The sequence below is a fragment of the Haplochromis burtoni genome, unplaced genomic scaffold, assembly GCF_018398535.1.
Source record: "Haplochromis burtoni strain Fernald_Lab_line unplaced genomic scaffold, NCSU_Asbu1 Contig_903, whole genome shotgun sequence".
Taxonomy (NCBI): Eukaryota; Metazoa; Chordata; class Actinopteri; order Cichliformes; family Cichlidae; genus Haplochromis; species Haplochromis burtoni.
The window spans coordinates 34,226-58,442 of NW_024583264.1; the positions used below are offsets into that span (position 1 = coordinate 34,226).

The 24,217-nt window shown below is 44.2% G+C and overlaps 3 protein-coding genes across 3 annotated transcripts in view; all 3 read left to right on the top strand.

Annotated features, from left to right (window-relative positions):
- Positions 1–8,768, top strand: part of LOC102301630 (solute carrier family 13 member 5) — a 16,644-nt gene extending 7,876 nt beyond the window's left edge. Inside the window, exons 5-13 of the mRNA XM_014330595.2 lie at positions 735–902; positions 3,004–3,187; positions 3,274–3,396; positions 3,521–3,733; positions 7,082–7,185; positions 7,267–7,388; positions 7,815–7,976; positions 8,203–8,340; positions 8,445–8,768. Coding sequence (XP_014186081.1) covers positions 735–902; positions 3,004–3,187; positions 3,274–3,396; positions 3,521–3,733; positions 7,082–7,185; positions 7,267–7,388; positions 7,815–7,976; positions 8,203–8,340; positions 8,445–8,573 — 1,343 coding nt within the window. The 3' untranslated portion in view covers positions 8,574–8,768. The remainder of the gene's footprint in view (positions 1–734; positions 903–3,003; positions 3,188–3,273; positions 3,397–3,520; positions 3,734–7,081; positions 7,186–7,266; positions 7,389–7,814; positions 7,977–8,202; positions 8,341–8,444) is intronic.
- Positions 8,769–11,955: 3,187 nt separating this feature from the next.
- med31 (mediator complex subunit 31) lies at positions 11,956–13,972 on the top strand. The gene is made up of 4 exons (XM_042216040.1): positions 11,956–12,194; positions 13,005–13,079; positions 13,158–13,254; positions 13,370–13,972. Exons 1-4 carry the CDS (start codon positions 12,185–12,187, stop codon positions 13,584–13,586), a joined length of 399 nt encoding a protein of 132 aa, XP_042071974.1. The 5' UTR covers positions 11,956–12,184; the 3' UTR covers positions 13,587–13,972.
- A 2,037-nt stretch (positions 13,973–16,009) lies between these two features.
- Positions 16,010–24,211, top strand: LOC102304671 (flavin-containing monooxygenase FMO GS-OX-like 2). The gene is made up of 9 exons (XM_042216038.1): positions 16,010–16,240; positions 16,516–16,654; positions 17,970–18,115; positions 18,679–18,731; positions 20,128–20,252; positions 20,627–20,772; positions 22,536–22,671; positions 22,822–23,158; positions 23,226–24,211. The coding sequence occupies exons 1-8, from the start codon at positions 16,038–16,040 to the stop codon at positions 23,131–23,133; spliced, it is 1,260 nt and encodes a 419-aa protein (XP_042071972.1). The 5' UTR covers positions 16,010–16,037; the 3' UTR covers positions 23,134–23,158; positions 23,226–24,211.
- The last annotated feature ends 6 nt before the right edge of the window (positions 24,212–24,217 follow it).

Below are 24,217 nucleotides of genomic sequence, written 5' to 3' on the forward strand. Positions count from 1 at the left end.
GAAAACCATCAGCATCCTTCAAGCTGTTAACCCAAACATGATGGAGATAGGTACGATGTAGGCTTCTGGCATATAGCTACTTTCTAACCACATGGAAGCGATGCCAGAAAAAGCATTCCTCTAAGGTACTGATAAAGTACTAAACGTACTGCATTACAAAGACAGTGGAGCACCTGTCAGGTTGGTCTATCACAGACTACATGCTAGCAGTTTTGTGAGACAGGTTTTAAAGTGGCCTTATTCTGCCTTTCCTTATTTTCTCTCATTTAACAGAACATTGAGGTAGTACAGGTGCTGCCCCTCAGCAGGCTTCCAAAAAGTGAGCTGTTAGAGAGGGTGGCCTTCAAGAGACGCTTATTTCAGACTTACCATAAATTGAGGGGGTCCATGAGTGGTCAGAATAATAACCGTGAATCACGAGGAAACTCTGGTCAAGACCCTGAATACAAAGTACAGAATAGGTCCTCGTTCAGGGAAACAGTCAGGCTGAGTCTGATAAAGTTTGCTTGAATGAAAGCATAAAAGAAAGGAAAAAGGAAGAAAAGTCACTTTGGTATTGATGTGAAAACCCTAAACATGTCGTCAGTAACCAGAGATGGGCAGTAACGCGTTACTGTAATCAGATTACTTTTTTCAAGTAACTTGACCAACACTGTCAGTAACACTGCATGAGACAGCTCAAATATTCCTCTGTAGTCTGACCCTGAGGTATTAACTTATAGGTTTGTTTTCAGGTCTGAATCTATCAACCCAAACTCAAGGCAACTCGGAGAAAACCAGCAACCTACAAGACAACATGTTGCCTGAGCATAAAGTGGTGTCACTGGGTCAGATGGATACAAAGGAGATTGTCAAACCAGCACCACAAGACAAACCTCCATCAGACAGCAGCAGCAGTCCCGGTAAGTCCACAGAGGCAAGGAAACCTGACATCTATGGGAAACAGACAGATGAGCAGATACAGAAATCACCTTGAAGAAAAAGCTGTAATCAAACGTTTTTGTTTCTGAGTTAAGTGAGTCACAACCTTTGGACCAACTGTCCAAATGGCTGAAGTAGCCTGAGGGAGGAATGCTTGTTCTGTCACTGTTAAAGAAAAGAAGGTCATCGAAGGAATCGTAGGGCCTCTAAATATTTGCAACTTCAGAATGTTCCAAACAAAATGCTAAAGTTGTGCCGCTGTATAAAACCGGGGATAGACGCCACTTCACAAATTACAGGCCTGTTTCTTTACTTCCACAATTCTCCAAAATCCTAGAAAACCTGTTTAATAAACGATTAGACAAATTCTTAGATAAATATAAATTACTCTCTGACAGTCGATATAGATTCAGATCAAAAAGATCAACATCTCTGGCATTAATCGAATCAATTGACGAGATTACGAATGCTATAGATCAGAAACAGTATGCAGCTGGAGTATTTCTGGATCTCAAGAAAGCATTCGACACAATCAATCATGACATATTAATCAATAAACTGGAACGGTATGGGATCAGGGGGGTTGTACTGCAATGGGTGAAAAATTATTTAAGTGACAGGAAACAATTTGTGAAGCTGGGTGTCCATTCCTCATCATGCTTGGACATTGCTTGTGGTGTTCCACAAGGCTCTGTACTGGGTCCAAAATTATTTATTATTTATATAAATGATATTTGTAAGGCATCTGATATATTAAAATTAGTATTATTTGCAGATGACACAAATATTTTTTGTTCTGGGGGGAATCTAAAGGAGCTGCTGGATACAATTACTTCAGAAATGTGCAAAATTAAAAAATGGTTTAACAGGAACAAACTATCGCTAAATCTAAGTAAAACTAAAATTATCTTATTTGGGAATTCCCTTAGAAATGCACAAGTGCAGATTCATGTAGATGGTGTGGAACTGAAAGAGTACTTGAACATAAGTTTCTTGGTGTGATTATAGATGATAAATTAAACTGGAAGTCTCATATAAATCATATACATAACAACATTTCAAGAAGTGTCTCAATCTTGAGTAAAGTAAAACACATTCTGGACCACAAACACTCCACATTCTCTATTGTTCCCTGATTGCACCGTATTTGAATTACTGTGCAGAGGTTTGGGGCAATACTTACAAATGTTCGCTATCATCAGTCTTTATATTACAAAAAAGGGCCTTAAGGATAATCCTTAAAACTGGTTACAGAGATCACACAAATCCACTATTCTTAAAATCAAAAATTCTAAAATGCACAGATCTGGTTCATTTTCTCACTGCACACATTATGTATAAAGCAGTAAATAACCTGCTTCCTGACAATATTCTAAAAATGTTTTCTAAAAGGGAACGGGGATACAATTTGAGGGGGGAATTAAATTTAAAACATCCTCGTATCCGTACAACATTAAAAAGTTTTTGCATCTCTGTGTGTGGAGTGAAGCTGTGGAACAGACTAAGTAAAGATATGAAGCAATGTCCGAGCATGGCGCAGTTTAAACAGCGGTTTAAGGATGTGGTTTTTACAGTGTACAGGGAGGAGGTGGAGATCTGATCGGCTGTTCTTGTCCAATACTTTCATGTGTGTGCGGGTGCACGGGTATGTTGGTATGGGTATATATATCTGTAGGTTGTGTATCCTTTGAGGTGTTACTGGGGTTATTGAAAATGTGTATATAAATGTGTATGTATATATGTATATATCTATATATGTATGGGATTATATGAGCTTATGCTTCTTCCTGCTCCTTTTTGAACATGAAAGTTATTTGTAGTTGTGGTTGCTTGTTTTCCTTTTGATTTGCTTTGTTTCTATGTTGTTGTACTTTTTCAACATGTTCAAAATAAAGATTTAATCAATCAATCTAATCATCCAATCAATCGATTGATTGGATGATTTCATCATCATATTTTCATCCAAATCAGAAATAAAGAGTCAAAGCTAACGTGGAGAATACATTCAGATAAATGTGAGTGTTCGCTCAGTAGCTGTTGTGGGTAATAGGTTCATTGGTTAACACTGTTAACTGTTTTCAGCGGTCGTGACCGTGGAGAGCAACTGCTGTCAGATGGAGCTGGAGGAGCTGAGTGACGTGGAGGAGGAGACGAGGAGGATGAGTAAAGGCCTCCTACTGTCGGTCTGCTACGCCGCCAGCATCGGAGGCATCGCTACCCTGACAGGAACCGGGCCAAACCTGGTCCTCATCGGACAGATGAGCCAGTACGAACTCACAGCAACGGCACCCACATCATGTGACCACGTGTCCTGTGAGGCCTGACTCTCAACTTCCTGTTTCTTCCTCGCAGGCTCTTCCCTCAGAACGGTGACGTGATCAACTTTGCCTCCTGGTTTGCCTTTGCTTTCCCCACCATGGTGCTGACGCTGACCCTGGCCTGGTTCTGGCTGCAGTTCCTCTACGTGGGCTGCAAGTAAGTCATTCACCAAAACACAACCCCAACATTACTGTGACATCTCCCACAGCTCCCACAGCTCCCACAACTCAACTTTACAGTTACAAACATGATTGGGTTTTTTTGCTTTTGTGCACCACAGCCTGAGGAAGACGTGGGGTTGCGGTGCGGTCAAGTCGCAGAAGGAGCGGGCAGCATACCAGGTCATCAGGGACGAGCATTCCCGTCTGGGACCCATGAGCTACGGAGAGTTCAGCGTTCTGGCACTTTTCATCCTCATGGTGGCGTTGTGGTTCACACGAGACCCGCGCTTCATGGACGGCTGGGCGACGCACATGTTCAACTCCAAAGCTGAGTGAGTACCAGCGAAACCTTCATGAGTGCGCGCTGCTGAAGCTGTTTTAGTGTTTTGGGCGGTTCAGAGAGCGGCGCAGACCAAACCCAAATCAGTCACGTCCTCGTGCGTGGCTCCGCCTAGATCTCCACCGCCATCTCAGCCTTTTAATAAAGCAGACTAACTGAGACTCTGAGGGCCCAGCCTCCTCGGCCAACGAGCTGTGACCGGCAGGTCACTGACACCTGCTCATCCAGTGTTACCCGCTCGGCCGGGTCGGCGAGCTCTCGGCTTTAACAGCGCTCAGGGTCGGAGGGTCTGCTGCTAGCTTTCTGCCAGTGTTACTTTAGCAGCAGGAAGCTGTAACCAGGCGACGAACATCACCCAACAGAATAACATCTGAGTTTCACACAGGAGCCGCTCTATTGGTCAGATAGTGTCGTTAAAAAAGACCAGATTACTTCCTTTTTGAATTACGTCCTGTTTTATTTCCAAGATGTGTTTTTTTTTTAATGCACTTTTCTTGTTCTGGTTCATGTTTTTAGATGAATCTGCCTCTCCACGTTATCGTAACAACTTTCTAAGCTTGTAGTTTATTCATTTGTTTATTGTGTTAAATGAAAAATATAAGAATTTGAATTTAAGTCTCATTTTCAAACTGAAAGTAGATCTTTTGTGAAGCACTGGAATGATCCTTTAAAGGGGTGTTTTGAGTTTTTGTGAGCAGAAACTCTGAGGTCCAACTTTCACGTGTTCGTCTCTGTTCCTGCAGTAATGTGAGATGGAAAGAAAGGGCCTGCCTCGGGGCAAACTCCCAGAATAAACAGGACTCAGGGGCGAGGAACAAACACTGGACGTGTCCTGGGTACAAATGCTGGACTTTAGTGTCACAGCTGCAGCTTTGACCCGTGTTACACAAATGCAGGAGGCATGAACTGAGCTCACCTCCACACCGCACATCGGGCCTAGTTAGTCTGATTTTTCTTTCAATTAAATGTTATTATCTCAGCTTTTATTATTCAACCCTTTCAGCAGCATTTGCATGATTAGTTTTTGTGAAATAAATTTTAGTGTATCAGCTGGTGATACTGGACTCACTGGTTTCCAAATTAGGTTAACCACGTATTTAATCCATTAGATTATATTAATAGTTAGAAGCTTTTCCGTGTAGTCGGTTCTTTGCCTGCAGCTGCGACTCTCTGACGCCTGCACAGTGTTCGTGTTGTTGCACTTTGCAGAGTTTCTGCGTTTGAGCAAACGTCCAGAACAAAATCACAGAAACAAGCAGCAGCCTGAGGGTTGTCACGTTTATTTGCTTCATATATGTCTGACTGTATGTGAGTATAGCACAAGCTCATAAATAAAGACGCAGAGTCTGTCTGTCTGACTCATACAGGAAGATTTTTAATCTGTAAATGTATGTTTTGTAACTCTGAGACGTTAAAGTTGACTTTAAACCCCGACCAGCACCACCACAGCTAAACACACATGCGTATTTAACCGTGTGGGAAATTGGCAACACATGACATGACTTTCCTGTTCATTCATAAACTCCCGGTGGGGTCACATGACCAGCGAGAGTAGCGCAGACGTCACGCATCGACCTGTTTGTTTCTGTCGTGTTGTTGTTAAGGCCGAGACGGGAAATAAAAAAATACTCAGTTTCTGAGAAAAAGAAGAAAAATGTGAGATTTAACACGTAAACAGAAACATTTAGAATATTCAAAAACATCAATAACCAGTTTAACTGAGAAATACAACAGCTTTGGTTTTTTTTCTCGTCACTGAATTCACAGTTTAGTCCCATCAGAGCGTTTTTCTCTTTGGAGCATGAATGTGGAGACAAAGTCTTGAAGAAGCTTCCAGAAACTGTGAGCTCGTGTTCAGAGCTTTCATCATAAAACACGTTAAAATGAAGAAACAGCTGGATGGCAGATGTTTGCCCTCTGTGGACTGAAGCTTTAGGGTTTTGTTGGAAAGCTTTTTCAGACTTTTTCCGATTTTTCTCCGAGCGGTCGCAGTTCTGGATGTTACTGAGCATCAGTTTGCAGGTTGCTGATGAAGCGAAGGAGCATTAACCTTCAACTTTTCAGCAAAGATGAAAAATATCAATATGCTCCCAAAAAAACCTGCGAGTCAGCAGGTCTGTGTCCACCGATGAAGGCTGCAGGAAAAGCTCATAATTATTTTTATTATTGTCATTATTTCTTAGACATGAGGACTTTTTAACTCCCTCTTCCTTCTTAAGTCAAAGCCCTTCAGCTGTCATTGACTCTGTTCACCTCCCGTCTAATATCGACCGCTGAGTTCGTGAGAAGGAGTTTCACCACAGCCGGAGGTTTGGTATTTGCACGCACTCAGGGACCATGCAACCACTGGGTTTATGTTTCTACATCCACCTCCTGTGAGCTTTGTACTTTTTGACCTTTTAGGGGTTTCAGTTATTTGAAATACTGATTTGGAGACAGGAAGCAGGCCGTGCCCTGTGCCTGGTAACATCTGTGTGGAAGCAGTCAGCTGCAGGCAGACTCTGAGATCTGAATGTCTTGTTTTCACTGAAGGAAAATTCCTTTGTTGCTGCACAGCCATTGATGATGTAGTTCACTGTAGATATTTATTATAGTTATAGTTACTGAAAATAGTTGCTGCTCATGTTATTGTCAGGCTGTGACATCAGCTGAGGGCGACTGCACGTCGACTGTAAACCTGTGTAATCAGGAAACATTTCAAAATCCTCTGTTTGCACAAACCAAAGGTCCAAGGTAACCAAAACTAGACCCCTCCCCCTTCAACACCCGGTCAGGTGATTTGGCTCCTGTGTCTGACCCAGACCTGAGTTCAAAGTACTGGTTATTGTTTATAAGTCATTAAATGACCTGGACCCTGAACACACAGCTGGGATGTTTCATGAATACAACCCTGGGATCAGGCATTCACCTGCTATGCTGTCACATCTTCTCCTCGGCAGATTTTAAACAGAAGCTGAACAGTGTTCCTCTTTCAAAGCCCCGTGACCGACTGTAGCGTTTAGAAGGTGCTAGAACCTGTTGCTTCAGTCGCAGGAAGCAGCAGGTTCCCCGGAGGCTCCGAGTTTTGTTATTCCTGTTACAGAGAATCTTATTTGCACTTTGACCGTGACATCGCGTAATGACTCAGTGAATAAGCATAACCATTTTGCAAAAGCTACCATGGTGATCTTGCCAGATTACAGCACAGCCATTAGAGTCCCAGATGTTCGACTCAACATAACTCTTTAAGGCTTTAATCTTCCCGAACCACCTGTGGTCTTTGGAAGTGACAGTATCTAGTTTGTTGTTTGATGCTGAGTGGATGAAAGTAGATCCTGCATTGAGCTCTCTGTGTCTGCAGGTTCGTCACAGATGCAACCGTTGCCTTGTTTGTTGCTGTTTTGTTGTTTGTTCTTCCCTCCGAGCCGCCGCGATACCTCTGCTTCTGGAGGCGCTCCGACACAGGTACCACAAACACACAACATGTGGATGGGACACAAAGGCAATTTATGTTCGTGATTTAAATTGTTTGTTTGATCCAATCAGAGTCTCAGGTCTCTCGAGGCCCCGCCCCTTCTCTGCTCACCTGGCAGGTGACTCAGAAGAAGATGCCCTGGAATATTGTCCTGCTGCTGGGAGGCGGCTTTGCTTTGGCCAAAGGCAGTGAGGTAAAACCTTTGAAGAGTAAACAAGGACCAATAAGACAAATCGCTCCACCAAGTGCACCACAAGGCTTTTTTACTACATCAGCCTTGATTTATAGTTGCTGACACTTCAAAGACATTTACAGATTCCGGCCTTCTGTTACATTCTTTTATGCAGCCTTAGTTTTTATATTTTTAGAAGGAATAAACTAAAAGTACATTTTGAATAGCCAAGAGAACAACACAACTAAGACTTTGTGAGTAAATGAAAATGACGCTTCTGCTCTGTATGGGCACAGTGCAGATGGTTTGATGAGATTAAGTAAATCTTATATATATTTTGGAAAAGTGAAGACACCAGATGGAGTTTTCATTCAAAGTAAAGACCACAGAGAAACCTTTGCTTTCAGACTCAGACTGAAGTCCGGCTTTTTCTTGTTGGTTTTTCAGGAGTCGGGTTTGTCGCGTTGGCTCGGTGATCAGATGACGCCGCTCCACTCAATCCCTCCATGGGCCATCGCCATCATCCTCTGCCTGCTCGTTGCCACCTTCACTGAATGTGCAAGCAACGTTGCAACAGCAACTCTCTTCCTGCCCATCCTGGCTTCCATGGTACCAAAAACACAGCCAGCACAGACTGTATTTGTTATTTGCAGACGTTCCTACAGATGTTTCATATCATAAGGTGACAGAGAACAGAAGGAGCTTCACCCTTTGAACCACTGACAGACTTTTATTATGATACATCTAAACAGGAAGTGTTGAAATGTAACAGGAAAAAAGCCATTGAAGCCAGTTTATGGGTAAAGTTGATGACTCTGTTGTTTTCCCAACCCAGTCCCAGTCCATCAGCTTGAACCCTCTGTACGTGATGATCCCCTGCACCCTCAGCGCCTCCTTCGCCTTCATGCTGCCAGTGGCCACTCCACCCAATGCCATTGTGTTTTCCTCCGGTTTCCTCAAAGTGTCCGACATGGTGAGTTCTTCATTTCTTCCAGTTGGAAAGAAATAATCATTCTGATTCATTATGTCATCATAGCCAACCCCCCCCACCCCCACCCCCCACTGTGCCCCCTACAGGCAAAAACAGGGGTGGTGATGAATATCATCGGCATCGGCTGCATTAGTCTGGCCATCAACAGCTGGGGTCGGGTCATGTTTTCTCTGGACACTTTCCCCTCGTGGGCCAACGTCACTGCACCCGTATAGGAGCAACATCCTCCCACATCTTTATTTATGCACATAAAAAGCTTTTCAGGTTTGATCTTTCAGCTCCAGCATCTGGCATTTCCCAGCCAGGAGTTTGTTTTTTATATTCGTGTTACACCCACAAGAAACATCATCTCGATTTTGTTGTTTGTGTCATTGTGCGTGTACACCCGGGCTGCCCAATCCCAGTCCTCGAGAGCTACTACAGCTACTATCCTGCAGCTTTTAGATGCATCCCTACTCCAACACAGCTGAATCAAATGAATGGCTTGTTATCAGGCCTTTGCCAAACACGATGGCATGCTGAAGAGATCAAACCATTTGATTCAGCTGTGTTGGAGTAGGGATGCATCTAAAAGCTGCAGGATAGTAGCTCTCGAGGACTGGGATTGGGCAGCCCGGGTGTACATGTTCTAGTAAACTGTCTACAGTAGTAATAATGGCAATTAATGGACTTCCACAAACAAGCAATGTAGTCGACGTTACCTTTGGTGGATTGAAAAACTAGATCTACCTTTATATGTTTGTACAGATGGTGTAAGAGAAATACACACAAACTGAGGTCACAGTATTTGTTCTTAGTGTCTTTAAAGCAATCTTAGGGCCAGACAACAGTGACAATAAGTCCCCGAGTTTTAAATAGATTCTCAAAATGTTTTCTGAGCTGGACTGTGGACTCTAACTACAAACATTCACATTCCTGTTGACCCTTTAATTTAAAAAAAGAACTCTTCAGTGATCTGTCAGTGCGCCCCAGGGCGGCTGTGGCTACAATGTAGCTGCCATCACCAGTGTGTGAATGACTGGATGTGTAAAGCGCTTTGGGGGCCTTGGGGACTAGTAAAGCGCTATATAAATACAGGCCATTTTTACCATTTTACCATATTGATGAAAATTTAACAGCTGAAAGAAACCTGAATTTCAAAAAAAAAAAATCACCGGCTTTTAATTTGAAATATCTGCAGAAAACTGACTGTCAGTGGTGTAATATTATTTTGTTTAAAGGCAGTGAAACAGAAGAAGCTGTGAGGAATGCGAGGAAACCACGGAAACATGGAGGAAGTTTAACAGAAGGTGAAAACAGGATGATTATAAAACACTTAAAGTGTTGTCTGTAAGAACCATGTCATTTAAAATTGTTCTTTTTGTTTCAAGTCCTGATATTTATTTGCTCATCATAAATGTGTGAAACTGCTTGTTAGCAGGCGTGCCACCGGGCTCTGTTCAGGTCTGCAGTTTATGTTAATGAGACTGATTCTTCTGCAGATGATGCTGTATTAAAACTTTCTTCCAGATTGCTGGTCTTTTATTTTCTTTGTGATTATTTCACTGTTGGAGGACTGACTCTAGCACAGCTGCAGCAGAACTGCACTGACTGGGAAAATTCCCAGTGAAGAAACTATTTTCCCTGTGAACTGGAATTATTTGAGCATAATTACTAAATATGTTTCGCATTTTTAAGGTTCATATTTAAACATAATAACACCATTTTTATGCGAGCTGATGAGTGTTCTGTACATACATGATGTTTCAGAGTTTTGTACCATCTTGTTAACAGTTTTATTTCACATTAATAAAAATTGATCTTTAAATGCAGCTTTTGTAAATGCTGCTGTTTTTTTTAAACAAAAATCTTCCAAAATGAACTAAAGTTAGAACAGAAACAAACAGAAGCTTGGACTTGATGTCCAAAACGTCTGTTTTATATTGAAGTGATATCAGCTGAAGTTTAACTGATGCCAGGCTGTATGGAGGACCACAAGAGCCACGCGCATCGAAATAAAAAGTTCTGTGCTTAATTAATGAATTGTAGAATAAAATCTGCATTTGTAAATTCATTTTTGAATTCCAATTTAATAAACTGCATTTCAACTCCAGAGAATACCACCTGGTTCAACAATCTTTTCATCTGATTATTGGGAAAACCGTTTTCTTCTGAGAGATGCTGCTAGAGCTGAAATTGAGCCCAAAGAAACAACAAAGTTCGGTTCCTCTGGATTTTCCATGGAAAATTGTTTTTTCACTCATCCAGGTGACTTCTCCGGTGTCAGGGATGAGTGATGAATGTATCTCCCACTGGAAACCATTGTGTCCAGTTAAAGTCAATCGACTTTTTTAAAGGAGAGTTGTTAGATGCTGTGCTCATGAGGACAATGGGTTTTAACTTGCAGCACAACACAAAGCTGCCGTACTGGATCAACGATCAAAACACTTAATTGAGCAGAATTAGGTCAAAATGTAATATCCTCATATGATGACACATCACACATGACCAGCATTGTTCTAAGAATGCAAACTTTCTTATTGGACGTTTCCACAGCTGCCAGAAAGGGACAGATTTCTGGGAGCTCTTAACGAGTGCTCGTTGCTCTCGTTTTCTTTGGAATTCCTGCACAGAGGATGTAACACCCATGATAAGCACTGAGGTGTGTCCTTGTCAGCAATCAGCCATCCTCAGCTTCCAGGTTAGGAAAAGTGGAACCAGAAGATATTCAAATGCATCTCTCCACAGCTGCCGATGAATTCTACAAAAAACAAAGTTTGTTAAAAACACTTGCAGGTGAATCACCACTGATTTATCACTGACATCCATTTGCTCAAAGATTACTGACAAGTGGATAACTAGAATATATAGTTTATAATTTCAACAATGTACTGTAAAAAATGGAACTTTATATGACAAACGTGGTGCTTGTGGAATTTTTAACAAGGACCCTACAAAACTTTACAGTACTCATGCTGCCAAACTTCTGACAGCTAGGTGTGCAGTTCCTGCTTTAAATGCATTCACTGTTAAGATTAAGAAATCTAAGTGATAAGAGGCCAGAAGTGTTTGAACTCGCTTATGAACCTAAATCACTGAGGCCGTCTCTCCTGCATGAAGTCCAGGTGCTGGTTTTCCAGTGTGTGCGTCTGATGCCCCAAAGCTGCCTCAGAGCTGTAACACCATCAATGGCTGCAGTATGGAACAGATGTGGGTGTGTCCTCATCTCCCAGAGTCCAAACCGTCATCAAACAGCCCTACAGACACAAAAACTGTCCCTGTGTGTTGGCCCTGCGACAGACTGGCGACCTGTCCAGGGTGTACCCCGCCTCTCGCCCTATGACAGCTGGGATAGGCTCCAGCGCCCCCCGCGACCCTGAAAAGGATAAGCGGAAGCGAATGGATGGATGGATGGATTAATTAAATATGTCAATAATTATTAAATGTGCCAATAATTATTTAATTAAATGAGTTGTAAATATTTATTTAATTAATTATTGCCACATTTAATTAATTATTTAATGGTGTATTTATTAATTCATTATGTCAGTCCTGGCGTTCCATATCTGTGGGAGCCTGAAGGCGCTTATCTTTTGCCTGCTGTTGCCTCCCTCTTGAGGCCAAACAACGAACAGCAGGCAGCGTAAAGCGACGTGGATGTCGCGAAGGCGGAAGTTTAACGTTTTACGTTTTAGTCTGCACACGTTTGATGGCGGCTGTCGCGGCGATTAAACCTGAAAAGGGAAAAACCCGGCTTTCTGTTCTTATTTGTGCTTCTTAAGTTTTTATACAGTTTATCTGACATTTAAGTCCTTCATCTACATACTGCTGCCTTCAGGCTGTAGCCATGGAAACAGGTTTGTAGCAGATTGTTTGGTCAATGCTAATCTGCTAGGCTAATATTTCCTGTAAGACAAAACGCCATAAATAAATCCGTAAGTTTTACTTTGTTGGCTTTAAAAGCGTGTCTGTGAGCAGCTGATGGTATTTACATGTGCTCCGTCTTGTTTTTCTACTTTGACTACGAAGCATTCCGCAAACAGACAAAGCGGCGTTAAATTGAATGGAGTCTGGCGGCGCTGGGATTACGAGTTTTATTTAAGGGAGTTAAAGGGAGTAAAGGTTCTGGTTGTTTTTAAATGTAATTGAATGTGTTGTTAAAGACGTTGGTACACTCATGATTAGCTTTAAGTCAGGCTGCAGAGTGTCGGCCTTTTCTGTCCTGATCACAACGTCCCAAGAAATTATTCTGATTGACAACAAACCTGATTTATCAGCTAACGTGAGTGTGTTTGACGATGACCTGGCATGGACGCTGAAGACAGTACTCCGAGACTCGCTCTTTAATTCGGCTCTCAATAATTCATCCTTATATTAAATTTAATTTCCGAGCTGCCTGTTTAAAGTTTTCAGGTTGAATTAAAACAATGTGCCTCTAAATTTCTTTTTTTCTAATGGAGTCTGGTATAAAAACATGCGTTCTCGTGGGTGTGTTACGTTGGCGTGTGTGTAGTGTGGATTGAATCCTTCGAGACATTATTGATGTTTAGATTTACTGTAATTAAATAATAGAAGTTAAAAGCATGTGCTCCTGATGATCTCAGGATAATCTGTGCTGTGGGTTTGAATGTCGTGTTGCTGATTAACTCGTGTGCTTCCCGGTGCAGACGAGCAGGCCAGGAACCGTTTCCAGTTGGAGCTCGAGTTCGTCCAATGTTTGGCGAATCCCAACTACCTGAACTGTGAGTGACTCTGTGATCAGAAACTCGCAGCTTCACATTTGCCAGAGTTTAACGTAGGTTTTGTGTGTTTGTTTCCAGTTCTGGCTCAGAGAGGCATCCTGAGGGACAGACCCTTCATCAACTACCTGAAGTACCTGCTGTACTGGAAGGAGCCTGAGTATGCCAAGTTCCTCAAGTACGGCGACGTGTTTGATCCTCAGTTTAGATGATTTTCTCTTTGAGGATAAAGTTGTGATGTTTGTAAACCCTTCTGTCAGCTGACCTCTGCTCTGTGACTCCGCCCCCTGCAGGTACCCCCACTGCCTGCACATGCTGGAGCTGCTGCAGTACGAGCACTTCAGGAAGGAGCTGGTGAACGCTCAGTGCGCCAAGTTCATCGACGAGCAGCAGCTGCTGCACTGGCAGCACTACTCACGAAAACGCATGCGGCTGCAGCAGGCGCTCGCTGAGCAAACGCAGGCGCAGCCACAGACGGCCCCGCCGCACGGCAATGCTGCCGCAAAATGACGACGGAGTTGGAGTGCTGCTGGGATACCGAGGTTATTTCTCCATTCACGTGAACATTAAAGACCGTGGGGGAGGAACTGAGGTGGGAGCTGATCAGCTGATGGGAAGCATCAAGCTTTCAAGCTAAAATTTCTCCTGGATTTATGGATGTGACTATTTCCTGGAACTTGTCAGTCCTATGGTCTCAGCAGGAACAGACTGAAAACAAAACGGCAGCAGAGGTTTTCATTTAAAGTCCTGCTGCGCAGCTGCAGAGCGAGCTCCTGCCTGATGGGGGCGTGCTTTTATCTGCGGCGATCACCCGAGTGTGACTAAAGTGTTCCGGGAGAGGGGAGTGGCTCGGCCTGTTTTCATCCTTTGTTCTAATAAAATGTTTGAAATGTGAAGAGTTTGTTTCTGTTTGCGTGTTGATTAAACCAATAAAGTTATGCAGGCTTTCTCTGAGTTAGTCGGCTCAATAACAACAATGACCTACCTCCTTTTCCTAACCACTTTTCCTTCACCTGAAATATCCTGACGTGAGGGAAAGGTGGGAGGAGACTCTTAGAGGAGGTGCTCTGATGCAGGTCACATGAACAAGATCTCACTTCATCACAAAGAGCTTTTCTCTTTTCTGTCAGAGCAAAGTTTCCCTCCATCGTCACTTCTACAGCAGAGCATTAAACAGTGATTCAGTGAGGGTGGCTCATGATGTGCATTTAAAGAGGAAACTCAATATTTCTTTTCTATTTTTAGATCCCGTTAGATTTAGATCCCGAAAACAGATCCGGTGGAAAAGAGCAGAGCAACAAGACAAAGCATCCCTGGCTGCAGAGCCTTGAGCACAAACACAGACAGAGAGCCCTCCTGGACCCTCTGTTTATTGACTGACGGTGCGTTGTTACCTGCTGCTCTCACCTGTAAGAGTGTAAGCGCGTGTTTATGACAGGACATCTAAAGCAGCGGGAACCAAAACGGATGAAGGACCGAGGACTGAACGTGCAGTGAGGAGTGCAAACACCATTCTCAGAGGTCAGCTGACTGATACAGCTAACAAACATTTTATTATAAAATTAACTTCAAAAGAAACCCGGACATGTAGTTTAAGTCATTTTTGTTAAATACTGACACGACAAGCAGCCGTAATAGGATGGTTAATACACTAAAACCTAAACTATCATCGAACTATTTTTTCAAAATAATAAAGTCCGTTTATTTAAAAACAGGAAGCGTTGATCGGAGGACTGTTCAGCTAAAATAAATACACAAATAGTTCGATAGATAAATAAAATAATACCAGCAATAAAATGTAACAGAGGATACAAAATCATAATAATACATCTGAGTAAAGTAAATCCACCCAGGAAACTAAATGAAGCTAAAATGTATTGAAAATAGAATAAAATAAAATATTGTTTTTGCCGTTTTCTGGCGCTAAACGTCCTTATCTGCTTTTATTCTGAAGGACTCCGGAAGTCTTTTGATTACGTTAGCGGAAGACACGGGACCGTTTTCTCCGTAACACCAGGGCCGTTGTGCGGTAACCGAGCGGTGTTGAGACGTGAGTCGTGCCTCGGTACCTGGATGGACGCCCAGCGGTTCAGTTAGCTAACGTTTAAGCGATGTTTTCGCTGATTTCCGCGGACACCGGGACGGGAAACGGTTGAGCGGGACGACGGTAACTCCTTGTTTCTTCATCATCACTGATTAATCGGGGTGTTTTGTTTAAAAGTGCCGACTTTAATGTAGCAACGGAGCGATCTGCACTGACAGGTAGACTTAAAAAGTTTGTGGTCGCCTGGTGTGGGCATGCGCAGTTTGCAATATGGGGTTGAATAAACGTGATTTATGAAACTGTGGCTGAGTTAGCTTGTTAGCATTCTGATAAGGGAGTTGTTCATATTTGCTCATCTGTGAAGTGTGGAGGAGCGGAGCTAATGGCTCGGACTGTAAAGTGGCAGCCTGCAGGTCCAAGTCCAGGCTGGGTTAAACTGTAAATTAGAGTCACAGCGTCACCTGTGACCTTTAGACTCACATACCTTTTATTCTTTGACTCTAACAGGGTTCAAAATAATCAGAGCTTCAGTTCCGCTAGTTTCAACTCCTGCCTCTTTATGCCAGTTTTCTTCTGATTGGCTGCCCCTCATAAACAGAACATTTAATCAGCAGGTGGGCGGAGCTTCTTCTGCAGAGCAAAGCCAAAACCAGCAAAATGATCATTTTGCTGCTCGGAAATATTTCACATTAATCAGTTATCACCTAGTTATCCGTCTGTGTGCTGTGTTTGATGTGAGCACGTAGCACTGGAACATAGATTTACAACAGGAAATGAGGTGGAGCAGATCAGCACGTACTGTATTCATACAGCATGCACGCTCATTATTAGCTGTTTACTCACTGTGATAACCAGACCTCATCTCGAGCGTTTGTGTCTCCGTGCTCAGTTCAGGTGGAGCCACCAGCACAGACCTGATGTTGCAGCGGGTGGCGGTGGTCGGTGCCGGAGCAGCCGGACTCTGCGCGGCCAGGCACATCCTGTCCCGTTCAGGCCGCTTCGCTCCTCCGGTGGTGTTCGAGCTCTCTGAAAACGTAGGCGGCACCTGGTGTTACGACGAACGTGTTGGAAAGCTTGATAACGGGCTGCCGGTGCACAGCAGCATGTACAGAGACCTCAGGTAGGCTCACCTGTCTGCACACCATCGATGGGCTCGCTGCGAGGGCCGGCTCCACGTTTCACGAGAGCAGCTTTGCATAATTTATGTTGTAAAGTCATCCTTAACGCTTCAGTCCTGACTCGACTAAAGCCTAAAGTCACAGTTGTTTCTGGTCCTTTCCCGTGGGCTCGTTCTCTCTGCAGTCTCCTACATTGACATGAACATGAGAGAAAGGCTGAGCTGCAGTGAAGTTTCCTTTCTGTGCTCGCAGTTAATGTTTTCTGATATTCCGACAGGACCAACCTGCCCAAGGAGGTGATGATGTTCCCGGACTTCCCCTTTGAACCCCAGCTTAGCAGCTTCCTGCCCCATCAGGAGGTCCAGAGGTACCTGGAGAGGTACTGCCAGAGCCACGGCATCCGGCCTCACATCCGGGTGAGTCGCCCGGGATTCTTCTGAGTCAGATTTAACCTGCTGGCTCTCATAACACAGTCTGTGATGTCATGTAGTGAAGGGTGCAGGTGGCTGCTTTGTGATACGTGTAGACTTTACGATTCAGTTCAAATCTTTATCGATGGCAGCATTTTGTATTTAATGCCCTTCGAGTGCAGAAAGGAAAATATCGACTCAGTAATGTTTTATTCCTTTCTTTGTTTTATTGTAGAGTCTTTACAGTATAAAGCGCCTGGAGGCAGCTGTTGTTTTAAATAACATTGATTGGATTGAAAATTGAAAAATGTCTGCATCTGTAAAAAGTAAGAGTGTGGAGTTTGTGGGAAAGACCACAGCCGTGACCATGGAGATGTTAACTCCGAGCCACAGTCTGAAGCGAGGCTCCAACCAGCTCGACTGCTTCTTGTATTTAACCAAGAGAGTAAAATCTGGTTCAACAGAGACCTGATCAGGATCACAGATGCACTCTGCAGTAGAAGATCTGAGGTTTCAAGTTTCCCAGCTGGATAAAAGCAGCTTTCGTTCGTTTGAACTTTCTGTTCTAACTCCTGGTACCAGAAACACGAGCGACAATCCTAACAGCTGTTCATAGGCAATAAAGATAATCAAGGCGATTACCCAGCATGCTTTGTACATGAAAATGTACCAGCGGTGTTGCTTCCTCAGGCTTAATGAAAGCTGTTCATAAAGCCTGGTGTGACACACCGAACTCAAACTCAAAACAAAGTTTTCATTTCCTTTTTCTTTATTCATCATCTCATTTATCTTCCCTCTGCAGGCACACGCTGTATTAAATAAACCATAAAACACAAATAAAGATCCAGCAGTTACACAAACACTACGTCACAGCACTAAACACAAAGTCCATCCATCCAATAGTAGTCCTGACCTGGTTAATGTTACGTGGCTGGTTATTTTTCAGAAAGTGTGATTGTGGTTTGTTGTCCTGAGTTTTTTTAGTTCTGGTTTATGAAGCCGTGACAGTGATCTGATTGGCTGCAGCAGGGTGTTAAACATAAGGAAACATCGCTGCATCCAGGAACAGCCTGATGCTTCGTCACTGATGGAGTTTCTAATATGACTAAACTGCTCTCTAGTATAAAGCCAACACCTGAGTACCTGCCACAGGTGTGGACCCCAGGATCATCAGAGACTTGGAGACGATTTCAGCTCCGTCAATAAAAATCTGCTCGCCTTGAATTTTCTAAGAGATGTGATTTGTCTCAAATATGAAACAATACAAAAGTAAACCTCCCGCGGCGCCACTTTCACTCCTCACTGTGACTCTTTTTGTCAGTTCAACACTGTCGTGGAAAGCGTGAAGCCCGTCAATGTAACGACAGAGGGCGAGGTGGAGGAGAGGACGGCGTGGGAAGTGACATCATCTGATTCTTCAGGTCATCAGAAAACTGAGACGTTTGACTCTGTCTTCGTCTGCTCGGGGTGAGATCACACACTGCGTTCTGTCTAATGACCAGCAGGGGGCGATGGCAAATAAAAGTAATAGTGCAGAAACTTATGAATCTGGTTCTGTGACCAACACTTCGCCCATGAGTTGATGGTCTCAGACGTAGTTTAAAGTTTTATTAAATCAAAGGTTAAACTACAGCATCTCATTGGCTAATGATCCGTAACACCTGGTCAGCGTGTGGCTGCGATTCAACATATTTGCATTCACCAATTATTCCAGAGTGGAACTTTAATACGATGTCTTTTTTTAAAAGTCTTTAAATGTTGACATTTACAAATAAAAGTGTGAATCTTGTGAAGTCTAAGATTTTGTGTTTTGGAGAAAGAAAAAGATTTTATCCAAAAGCAGAAAGTTACAAAGTGTGTATTAAAGCTCTTAATTTGAAGGTGAGCATTTTACTTTGAAATGACTCTGTAGGCTTTACTTCAGAATAAAAGCCTCTGCCCCCTGCTGCCACTTGAGGGTGCCAAAGCTCTGAGTTCACCTGCTTCAGCGGCTCTTATTATTTTGACTCTTATTCTCGTCTGTTTTAAAGGCACTACTCAGACCCTCACATCCCACTCATACCAGGCATCGAGAACTTTAAAGGTAAAACAAACATTTATGCCTTCATAAAAAAAACAAAGCTTTTACAACAAGCAAGTATTTTAATGAAAAGTTCCTGACATGATAGAAATTTGTTTTTCTGAGGACACTGAATGAATGCAGTGAACTGCTGATGACTTCATCAGGTTTATTCTTGTGTTTAAGCCTCAGTAACATCTGTAAACACTCAGTCGTGATTAGCATTAATCTGTGTCAGTTTAGTAAATCGAGGTTCGCTGGTGCTAGATTGGATCAGCAGAAGGACTGCGCTCAGAGCTCAGTCCTCTCCTTTCTGTCTGCTGCACACTGAAGGTGTGGACAGTTTTGCGAGTTCACAGCAGATCGTGACACTTCAAACTGAGCCGCATCGGTGTGAGCTTCAGGAATGTTCGTGCGGCTGGTTAGACACACCAGCATTGTTCTCATTTTGTGCTGAATCCCCACAAAGCGTACCTCGGGGTGTGTTCAGACACCTCCGGGAAACCTTCGTGTTTCAGTCAGTTGGTAAAATCAGAGGTTTCAGAGGCTTCTGGACACCAAAGAAGTTTGAATGAAAGCTCAACAGGCAGCTCAGCCAAGTCAGTCAGAGAGACTTTATTTATCCCCAAGGGGCAATTAAGACAGACACCCTGCCGACCGTACATACAATGCACAAACATCACATTGGGGAGACCGGTCAGGCTAGGTAGCTCTGGCCGGTCGAGCAGCCACCCGAACCGAAACCATGGAAAATGCACAACATGAGGAAAGACGAGGAGAAGAAAAGAACTCCTCCCAGACTGAGCTCCAACAGGGAGATCAGTTTGAGAACAGAAAAAAACACCTCAACACACGAATCAGCACATCTCACAACATAAAGACATAAGCTTCGAAGGCGTTTGGAGGGGGTGGAGGTGAGTGTAGGTCTGCATCAGTGTACATGCGTGTGTGTTCCATGTTCAGCGGAGAGAAAGTGTCCCTTCACCCGGTTAGGCAAAAGTCAGCAATCTTCGGTCGGCGCCGGTGACCGTGAATGAGGAGTCACAACAGCCGTTTTGTTATCTAACGGAGAGTTGTGTTATTCCCGTCAGCTTTTGCCTTGAGCATCCAGCTGGCGCCAGGGGGGCCGCATCAGATGAAGATGGTAGTTGTTGTGGTTAGTGCGAACAAACTGCCTCCAGTTTTACAGCTGGTCTAACGTCCATCACTGGTCACCAGGTCTCTTAATTCTCGTTGTTCTTCTCCATACTGCGTTCAATAAACACAGTCTTGAGGATTCACAGCCCTGCCCATCGTCTATCATGTCGGCCAGCCTTGTGGGACAACTTTTACCCCGCCTACTCTGGAACAGCTGTCACCGCTGCACAGAGCATCCCTCCCAGTGATCCATTCTAGAACCAGTGTGCCTCTCTGTGTGCAGGGAAAGTGCTCCACAGTCACTCGTATCGATTCGCGGAGCCGTTTGCGGGTCAGTCGGTGGTCGTTCTGGGAGCCAAAGCATCAGGTCTGGATATTTCCCTCGAGTTGGCCAATGTGGGTGCCCAGGTAACAACTAACATCTGCATGCAGATGTATTATTTTTATTATTATTATCTTTATTTCTTGCATATTTTAGTTGACCTACCAGAATGCCTGACGAGCTGGGCACCAGTGGGTTCCTCCTCTGATGGGAGGAAGGTGCCAGGTGATAGACAGGGTGCATGTTCCTACATTTGTATTAACTGTTTGACAAAGCCACAGGAAGCCTCTGGTTAGAGAGCAGGAGGAAGAGGAGCGAGAGCAAAGACGTATAATTGTGTCTTTAAAGAAGTTAACAGCAGGTTACGCTGAATAACTGCAGCCTGGGACGAGCAGCGAGTGCAGAAAGCGTGTGACGGAGCTTTAGACTCACGGCGTGTTTTTCTTTCTTCATCTCACAGGTGACTCTGAGTCACCGCCGCCCTCGGATCACCTTCCCTCTGCCTGATGGGATTCAACAGTCCAGCTCAGTAGAGGCCGTCGAGGACGACGGCAGAATTCGCTTCCAGGTGACTGACCTCAACTGTATTAATCCTCCACTGCAGGAGTCCACCTGATACAGTGGCTTGCGAAAGTATTCGGCCCCCCAGCTCAGTCAGATTAGATGGACAGCGTTTGTGAACAGCAGTTTTCAGATCTTGCCACAGATTCTGGATTGGATTTAGATCTGGACTTTGACTGGGCCGTTCTAACACATGGATATGTTTTGTTTTAAACCATCCCATTGTTGCCCTGGCTTTATGTTTAGGGTCGTTGTCCTGCTGGAAGGTGAAGCTCCGCCCCAGTCTCAAGTCTTTTGCAGACTCCAAGAGGTTTTCTTCCAAGACTTGTCCTGTATTTGGCTCCATCCATCTTCCCATCAACTCTGACCAGCTTCCCTGTCCCTGCTGAAGAGAAGCCCCCCCAGAGCATGATGCTGCCACCACCATATCTGACAGTGGGGATGTGTGTTCAGAGTGATGTGCAGTGTTAGTTTTCCACACATAGCGTTTTGCATTTTGGTCTCATCTGACCAGAGCAGCTTCTTCCACATGTTTGCTGTGTCCCCACATGGCTTGTGGCAAACTGCAAACGGGACTTCTTCTGGTTTTCTGTTAACAATGGCTTTCTTCTTGCCACTCTTCCATAAAGGCCAACTTTGTGCAGTGCACCACTAATAGTTGTCCTATGGACAGATTCCCCCACCTGAGCTGTAGATCTCTGCAGCTCGTCCAGAGTCACCATGGGCCTCTTGGCTGCATTTCTGATCAGCGCTCTCCTTGTTCGGCCTGTGAGTTTAGGTGGACGGCCTTGTCTTGGTAGGTTTACAGTTGTGCCATACTCCTTCCATTTCTGAATGATGGCTTGAACAGTGCTCCGTGGGATGTTCAAGTTGGGAATCTTTTAGTAGCGTTATTCTAATTACCTCCTTTGCTGATTAGTCCTGATGTCCTTTTATTTGTTCTTGCGTATGGCATAATTGACTCAAAATATTCTCAATGAACGATACCATTAACAAAAGTGCCTCCCCGGTTCGCTTTGCCACCCATTGTTCTGTGACTAGGATTAAAACGAAGATAATTGCACTCTTGGTGTAAGTGCTTCATGCCAGCTGTTCTTCATGATATCAAAACTGACTCTGTTATGCCAGCATCAAACCTAAGGACCTCCACTCCTGTTAGACCATACCCCTCTCAGATTTCCCACAGCTGCTTATGTTGTACACAGATGCGAATCATGTCGATTGTTAGGTTCTCGTGTCCACTGTGCTATTAGATGCTACACACTGGGGGGCTCTATTTGTCTTCAGGCTGTTCTTCATGGAGGGGCCAAAACAGTTAATGTCACTGACTGCGTACGGTTCGAGTGACACAAAGGGAAAGTGAAAGTTCAGGGAATAGCCAATAACAGGACCCAGCTTTGGACAGCGACTATTATTTTAAAAAACCTGTTGGAGTATCTATGTATAAAGATTTTCAGAGTCTGACGGCCATCTCCTTGTGTGGGTCACTCGTACTTACTGTGTATTTCGGTGTCGTTAGCACAGCTGCCTGAGATTAGCCGAGGGACGGTAAAATGCTGATGTTTGGACGATGTTACTAAATTGGCAATGTGAAAAAGTGGAGCAATCAAGGTTGGCCGAAATTTCTCGCAGCCACTGGGTCATTATAGCAACAGAGCTCCTGTATGGTGCGATATATTTCCACGTGATTGTCACTCTGACACGACTGCTCATGTGATCGTGCGGCAGTGATTTTCCGTGCCTGATGTTCTCACGGTATAAGCTTTCAGGTTTCCGTAATCTGCTGAGCTGGCGGAGGGCCGTCCCAGAAATCTGCTCCGTCTGGACATCCAGGACCAGATGATGTCACCTCTGTACCGCTTTCTGGTGCCACCCGCTTTCCCCTCGCTCTTTTTCATCGGCATCTGCAAGATCATCTGCCCCTTCCCCAACTTCAACTGCCAGGTGAGCGGCAGTGTACCATCATACCCACTGTTCTCCACTGCAGCAGTCCCAGTGTCGACTTTCTAAGAAGCAGAGTGGACTTACTCTGGTTTGAATGCCGTTTGTTAGGTAGCTTCGGTTGTTAGGTTCGTTTGTCTTCTATCGCTGCAGGTCCAGTTCGCCCTGGCCGTGTTGGAGGGCTCGGTCACGTTACCCTCTCGAGTTCAGATGGAGGAGGAGGTCCAGCGGGAGCTGCAGGAGAAGCTGGAGCGGGGAGTCCAGCATCGCCACCTGCTGATCTTGGACCAGGATCAGTGGGAGTACTGCAACACACTGGCTCGCACCGCTGGCTTCCCACTGCTGCCTACGGTCATACGCAGCCTGTATGAGGAGGTGTGGCGGCAGCGACAGATTCACCCCAAAAACTACCGGAAGCTCAATTACAGGCTGATCAGCGACTTGGAGTGGGAGCTGATCAATTAATCGGTGAAGGGCAGGTGTGCAAAGGAAGCTGAGTCTCTAGCGCCGCATCAGGCTGTACCTGAGAGGCCTGCTCCCTCTGCCCCTCTTCAAATTTACTACACTTGCTTAGATTGAGGACTTCCACCCTCATCCGTAATTATACTTTAATAAACTGATTAGCCAATGAAAACCTTTTATATTTAAACTCCCGCTGCAGCTAATAAGTCATCAAACCAAAATACATCGACACTTCACCTAAAAGCAGCAGCATTGAACAAGCAAAGGTTATAGGATGCACAAATCTCGGATGAGCCCCCAATTTAGCTCAGAACACAAAGAGTGGTCTCAAGAACCACCTTACAAATATTCCAATGCTTCAACTTTTGTGCTTACTGTGTGATAAATGTTCTCGCCTGCTAAAGCCGCTGTTGAAAACACACCTCAGAATTTTATTGATCTAAAAGTCCAAAGTATTTAATACATATTGATTTGTGAAGGCTGCTTTTACTCCCTGTGAGTCCGTGAATTAAACTGGTGTGACTCCAGAGCTGTCACTAATATTTCTGACTGGAGTTTATAACAATGGCACTTTGCTTTTAGTTTGAATTACTATTATAAAGGACAGTTAGTGCTCACAGTTGTCCTGTGAAGAAACAGACACAGGAAGGGCGGTGCTGATTATTTGCAGGTTATAGAGACCTCCAGCACTGATGCTGGTACAGAGATGAGACTGAGTCTGTGCAACGAGGTGTTGGCAGGTTTTAGATGACACAAATAGAAGCAAATCTGTGACACCGACAGGCAGAAAGTGAAGCACTGCAGTAGGTTTTACCTCACAGTCTGAAGGTGTGATTAAAGCGCAGAGCGCGGCAGGATCGCGCGGCAGGATCGCAGGCCCCGTTTCCTCTCAGGAGTCGATTCGGCTCATTTTAAATGAGCTAATCAATCTGATTCTCAGGCCTTCAGAACTCATCTCACAGCATGAATCTAAATGTGTTTGCCCACAGCTGGCAGCAGGCAGAGTGAGCGTGACATTATCACTAACTGCACTTTATATGCTGAGATTTGGACGGTCACTGTGTTTTTAATGGGCTGATCCCTGCAG

What these genes read in the sequence shown, in the direction of transcription:
- med31 (XM_042216040.1), top strand. An exon ending in GAATCCCAACTACCTGAACT is followed by an intron (nt 13,080 to 13,157) that starts GTGAGTGACTCT and finishes GTTTGTTTCCAG; the next exon opens with TTCTGGCTCAGAGAGGCATC. An exon ending in GAGTATGCCAAGTTCCTCAA is followed by an intron (nt 13,255 to 13,369) that starts GTACGGCGACGT and finishes CGCCCCCTGCAG; the next exon opens with GTACCCCCACTGCCTGCACA.
- LOC102304671 (XM_042216038.1), top strand. Translation starts at nt 16,038, where the DNA reads ATGTTGCAGCGGGTGGCGGTGGTCGGTGCCGGAGCAGCCGGACTCTGC. An exon ending in GCATCCGGCCTCACATCCGG is followed by an intron (nt 16,655 to 17,969) that starts GTGAGTCGCCCG and finishes TCTTTTTGTCAG; the next exon opens with TTCAACACTGTCGTGGAAAG. An exon ending in TGGCCAATGTGGGTGCCCAG is followed by an intron (nt 20,253 to 20,626) that starts GTAACAACTAAC and finishes TTCATCTCACAG; the next exon opens with GTGACTCTGAGTCACCGCCG.